General features: G+C 51.6%; 1 protein-coding gene across 1 annotated transcript; it reads right to left on the bottom strand.

Annotated features, from left to right (window-relative positions):
• Positions 1-3,615: 3,615 nt before the first annotated feature.
• SLS55_000319 (uncharacterized protein) lies at positions 3,616-4,434 on the bottom strand (the record flags this gene model as incomplete). The annotated part of the gene is made up of 2 exons (XM_066771831.1): positions 3,616-4,074; positions 4,132-4,434. The coding sequence occupies 2 exons, from the start codon at positions 4,432-4,434 to the stop codon at positions 3,616-3,618; spliced, it is 762 nt and encodes a 253-aa protein (XP_066637110.1).
• Positions 4,435-6,033: the final 1,599 nt, after the last annotated feature.

Here is a 6,033-nt window from a genome sequence, read left to right as displayed (position 1 = left end):
TTGGGTGTGCATTCCCCCATTCTTCAGTCTATTTTCCACAGGGCAATCTTGAGGCGGCTTTGCGATTTTCCAGAGCCCAATACGCCTCCTCAAATGGAGTTCTCCACTAGCGCCGAAGCTGCTTTCAAACAACATCAGAATCGTCTCGCCAACATCCAAGCACAACCCCTGACTCGGCAAGAATACAGTCAAAGGGAGATGGGTGAGGAGAGAGCGTATCGGGAACATATAATCAACCTCCAAAGGCGATTCCAGAAAGACCAGGCAACTCTGCAGTCACGACGCATGTCCCAACACGTCCAGAATTCGCAAATGCAGCTGAGCAACTCGCCCGTACAACTCCAAGGCCGAGTGCGTTCGCCGGCACAGGCCGGTCAATTCGCTGCGGTTGCACATCAAGGGCCCGTTCAAATGGGTCAACAGCAGATCGTGCCCGGTCAGCAAATGCCTCATCCATTGCAAGTCGCCATACCTCGAGGGCGATCTGGCAGTTCTCAAATGAGCCCGTATGGACCAGTTACGCCAAGCTCGACTTTACAGTCACCTCACCTTGCAACGCCAGTACAAAATATGAATAGACAGAACTACCTCCAGAATCAGCAACTCCAGCAGCAGTCAATTCCAAATGGAGCTCAAATGGGGGTTTCTGTGAATGGCTTTAACATAGCGCCGCATGGCCAGAGCCCGTCGCTACAGAACAGGTCCCAGAGACAGCCCCAGTCTCCGATGACGCCTCAATATTCCCCTTCTGGAGTCCAGTCCGTGAACGGGCATATGATTCGTCCAGGAGTGCCAGCGGGTGTGTATCAGCAACCTATCTATCAGCAAGGCCCGTCGCTCGCGAATGATGCACAGGGCAGCCATCGACAAATACAGGCGCATCAGGTAGTCCGTAGCAATGCTGGCTCCCCTCTTGCTGCAGCACAGATGACGCGTCACGCGGTTCACCAGGTAGATCCACGACAGACCAATGGCATAGGAAGATCACCGGTCCATCCTCAAAATCCACTGTCACAACCGATCATCCCCCCTGCAAATCACACGTGGGCCCCGCAAGTAACAGATCCAACTCAAATGGCGCTCCACCAATCGCACGTTGCAAGTCCTGTTCTGGAGGCCACTCCCAGGCCAGAGCTCGGTCGGAAGTTGTTTCAGTCTGTGGTGGCTTTCGCAATCCCTCCTGAGCGATTGAAAGACGGTGAGGCCCAGCAGAAGCTTACATTTCCAATCACCGCAGAAGACCAGGCAAGCCTACCCTCAACAACCGAGGCCGGACCGTTCGAGATGGCCACTAGGAAGGTGGCGGAAAATTCCAGGATGTACCGTTTGCGTTGTGCGAAGTCGGCGTCTGCGGAAGAGCATGTCTGGATCCGGCAAAACACCTACTGGCCTTCTGGGATGTTCTTGACTCTGAACGGAAACGCCCTTGAAATGCGGCAGAAATTGCAGCATGGAAAGGACCTTCCAATCGACATCACGCCCTTTCTTCGGCCGGGCGAGAATCAGGTCGAGATCTCCTTACTGAGACGTCCGAACGAAGAGAAGATCTCCAATTTCCTTGTTGCTATCGAGATTGTTGGGGTTCAGCATTACGACAGCATCAAGGCAGAGTGCCTCTCGCAAAGATTGACACCCGCACAAGAAGTACTCGATTCGATCAAGACGACGCTGAGCAGGTCGGCAGATGACGATGAAATTGCCATTGTCGACAGCAACGTTGCCATCAATCTCTTCGACCCTATGACGAAATGTCGGCATTGCGACATCCCAGTAAGAGGCAAGGAGTGTGTTCATCGCGAATGCTTCGATCTAGACGTCTTCCTGAACACTCGGCGTCGCAATCAGAAACGGCCAGACAGTCCAAGCACCGTGGATGATTGGAGGTGTCTGATATGCAATGGTGATGCACGTCCACAAAGCTTGATTGTCGATGGGCTCTTGATGGACGTTATCAGCGACTTGGCTGCGGCGGGCCAGTCAGAATTGAGTGCCATCATCGTGGACAGCGACGGCAACTGGAGGCCTAAGCCCGAAGACAAACAAGACGATACACGTGTCTCTCAAACCCGCGCCTCACATAGCTCAACGCCTGGGGTCAGGAGGAGGACGCTGGGTTCCTCTACGCCAGCGCGCCAGGGGTCTTCGGCGCGGTCTGGGGTCATTGAGCTGGAGTAGATTTGCTTCCATTCAGCTTGCGTAACGACAGAGCTGGCCAAGGGCAAACGCATTGCTGAGATATCTGATTGGCCATCTTATCGGGTGATCCGACTCCAGGTGAGCAGAATACTCCGTTCGTGGTTTATTTGTTCTAACAAAGTCTACAGCGGCCATCTGATGTTCAGAGCACAACGGGTCGTTGATTGCAATCTTCTGCAGATATCTGACCAGCTCTTTCACGAATACCAAGACACGGACATCACTTAAAAATGATATTTTTGTATCCGGTTGGAATACGAATGTGTATCGCTTCTCAGACATACGCAAGGACGGCGCATAGCGTATCACGAAAGCGTCACGGCTCATGGCGTTTCCTTGTCCTTATTCATTCTGCGATGGGGGGGTTTGGACTGGCGCTTGCTCACGAGCTTAACGATTTTCATTTACACGGTCTGATGCAGAGGACCAAAAAAGGCATCTTACGGTTGTTCTGTGCTTTTCTTTCCTTTCGTCCTTCGTTACCCCTTCTCTATTTTGCTCCCTTTCTTCGAGAGATACCTGCCCTTAGGCACCCTGCGCTACATTATTTCTATCCGCTCACCTTCGCGATTATACTTCGATTCGGTTCTCGTATCTCCCGATTCCTTCTCATCCCGGCGTTTGGCTCGAGCGTTTGCGTATTCAATTCATTCCAAAATATTTAAGTAAAAGGATACGGGAGAGGGGAAATTCTTTCGCTGGCTGTCCCTTACTCATTTTCGGTTGTAAATTAAAAGAGGGAGTGTCCCTTTCATCATATCGACAGCATTGTCAGGCAGAAATATCTGCTACCTGTTGTGTTTCTTGACCGTGTGATGTCTCGCCGATTGTAATTCGTGTGCACACCGTCTGTCCTACCGTCTCCCTTGCGGAACGCCTTTCATTTATTTGACGCAAAGTCAAACGATTTATGCTTTGTTTTGCAAAAGAAAGGTGCCATACATACATGCATGCATGGTGCAAAACGAGGTCTGTGCTTCTTAGTCTACCTACGAGCAAAAAGAGAATCCCAAAACGTGCAGCGGCCGGGATCCCCCAATGGTCACCACTTGAAGACTAATCGGCCGGTTCGCAGCTAAGGTACGGCGACTGGAGGCCCACCTGTATCTTGCCCATTCCCTCGTGACCACCTTCCGGCTTCCCGCCTTCTTGATCTGCTTTGGGGGTATCATCTGCCCAGACCATGGGTCCCTGCTTTTGTCTTGCGGGCTCTTATCCCGTAGAGGATTTTCTGGCCCGTGCTTTCTTCTGGAGTTGTTGCGCCCGTGTGGGCCTCCTTCACTTGCGGGGTTCGTAACACAGATTAAAGTGAAATACATTTAACCACATTTCTACATACGAAGAGAAACTGCTGAACAAGACATGTAGAGAAAGGAAATATTACATAGACAAGCAGAACGTGCCAAGGGAAACAACGGACTACTTGCACGCTGTGCCGGTCTTGGCGATACTACTCGAGTCGCCAGTAGTGTCGGTGTAGCTATAGCTTTCAGCGGGGTTGTAGTTCGTAATACTGACATCTTTGACGGTCATGGTCCATGGCATACCCGCCTCCTCGCTGTACGTCGTGTTGCCGCCAGCCCACAGTCGCGTCCAGTACGACTTTTCCGGGTCACCGCCAGCCCAGGTGCCCATCCTGATCTTCGCAGGTGTTTGCGGAAAGTTTGCCCCACCAAGGGCGTCGGTGGCGTCAAGGGTTCGGACGGTGACGCCGTCGATGATCCAATCTATCTTTTCCTCGGTCCAGTCGATAGTATAAGTATGCCAAACATCCACCGGGGTCGTCACGGCGTGGTCTCCTTCACGGTCAGACACGGTCCCGTTGCCCTTTCCGAAATAGTCTGAATGAACCATGGAGTTGTTGCCGCCAAGGAATTCCTACAAAGCGGGTAAGCATCTATTCCTCTACTACCGTGCTGACAGGGGCAATCTTACCCAATCAATTTCGTCCAACACATCGCTCGCCAGCGTGACAGAGCTGACGATACCCTGCCCTGGCGACGACTTCATGGCAACAGAGACTCGGCCGTAGAAGATGTAGAAATCCGTCTCAATAGTCGGAGCTTGGTATCGGTCCGAAATCGTGAAGTCGGCTCCATCACTCGTGTACTTGAGAGTAGTGCCATCCGCTACCACCCATTTGCTGTCGACGTCATCACTCAAGGAAAAATCTGTGACAAGTGCGGTCGTCTTGCAAAGTCCAGTATTCGCCGGGCAGGGGAACTGAGAGCCGTTCATCGGGTTACAGCTCGTCGTGAGTTGTGCAGTGGAAAGAGGAATAAGGGCAGCAAATAAGGCGGCCATCGCGCCACGTGAGAAATGGTTGAAGGACGACATGTTGTCAAATCGAGATGCGTTGTAGAGTAATGCAAGAGGAGATCCTGATCACCTGCTGTAATGGCAAAGGGAAGGAGTATAGATCACTGCAATATATATAGGCCCGTCAGTTGCTCTCCGAGAGCACTGAATGCGCAAGGGGCAATAATCCTCGGCTAGTAATAAATCACCAACTATCGCGCCGATGATCTATAAAAGGAGGCGGGAAATAACGATTTTGTAGAGAGAGCTAACGCGGCTCAAGCCCGGCCATTTTTATATAGGGGTAATGTTGCAACCCCACCACTGTAGTGTTACTCGTGTAGACTATTTGGGAAAGTGAGTTACTATCTAGTCTTAGTGGGCTCAGTCTGCCAAGACTTTAAACTGCTGAACTACGAGTTCAATGAGTTCAAGGGGCGAAGCCTTTAAACTGATGAATCGGGGGGCGCACGTGACTTGGACGCTCAGGGCATGTTTCCGGAATCCGTTTTCTGACTTCGCTGCACGCTTATGATGTCCTGTATTCTGCTACATATAGTCGTACATGAAAGAGGAGGGGGATTTTGGGCTTATAACTTGTAGCTGACAAGCTGGTGACTGCACGCCGACTTGACTGCAATATTTTATCGCGAATCAACTTAATTCAGAACTATTATTTACGGCCATTCCAAAGAGAAGACAAATGATAAGCGGGCTGTAAAGTTGTGTTTGTAACCTTGCTTCAGTAATGGACCCCGCTCTGGGCGCCAACATGACCCGTAGACGTCTCATCTGATAGAGCTCAAAACGGTCCTGAGCAGTCCATATCCGGAGGAGTTTCTTGTCTTTTCATTCATGCATCCGCCTTGAGTCGCTTACTGTGCGGTGCTCTCGTATGTATCAGTTACAGTATCATATGTTTCCAACAGAGGGGGGGGGGGGGGGGGGGGGGGGGGGGAAACCCCTGCTTCAAGAGCCAAGCAACCGACCATTCAATGTCACTCCTGTCCGCAAACCTAAGTATAGTTGGCCAAGGCTTCTTTGAGAACAGTCCCCTTCGTCGGATCGGTTGCTATGCCCCAGTACAACGCAGTGTCTTGCTGCTGGGGCCCTGATTGGCCAGGTGACGGGAAAATAATTCTTCTCCAATCAACAAACCGACGCTGGCAGGAATTCCGCGTCCGCAAGAATATTCAAAACCTTCTCCAACACCTCCGACTCCCGGACGAACCCATCATCCTATGGATCAACGCCCTTGGTATTGACCAGACGGACGACAACGGGAAAGAGTCGCAAATCGAAAAGATGGCGCAGATTTACATAACGGCATTGCCCTGCCTTGCTGATAGAGGTGGGCGCACTGTCGAGCTACAGATTCTGCCTTGTAGAGCGTTCTACGTGTCACAGCTGAGCCCCCCTGCACTTCGCCCACGCCATAGCCACCAAGGCTGATTCAGCTGCAGCGTCATCATCGGCCGGCATGGCGCGCGGGGAACCAATCATACAAATCGCAAAGAAGAAAACCAGTCGCATCCTCCA

The sequence above is a fragment of the Diplodia seriata genome (assembly GCF_021436955.1).
Source record: "Diplodia seriata strain FDS-637 chromosome Unknown scaffold_1, whole genome shotgun sequence".
Classification (NCBI taxonomy): Eukaryota; Fungi; Ascomycota; class Dothideomycetes; order Botryosphaeriales; family Botryosphaeriaceae; genus Diplodia; species Diplodia seriata.
Note: the sequence above shows the minus strand (reverse complement) of the source record. Positions and strands in the feature narration are given on the sequence as shown.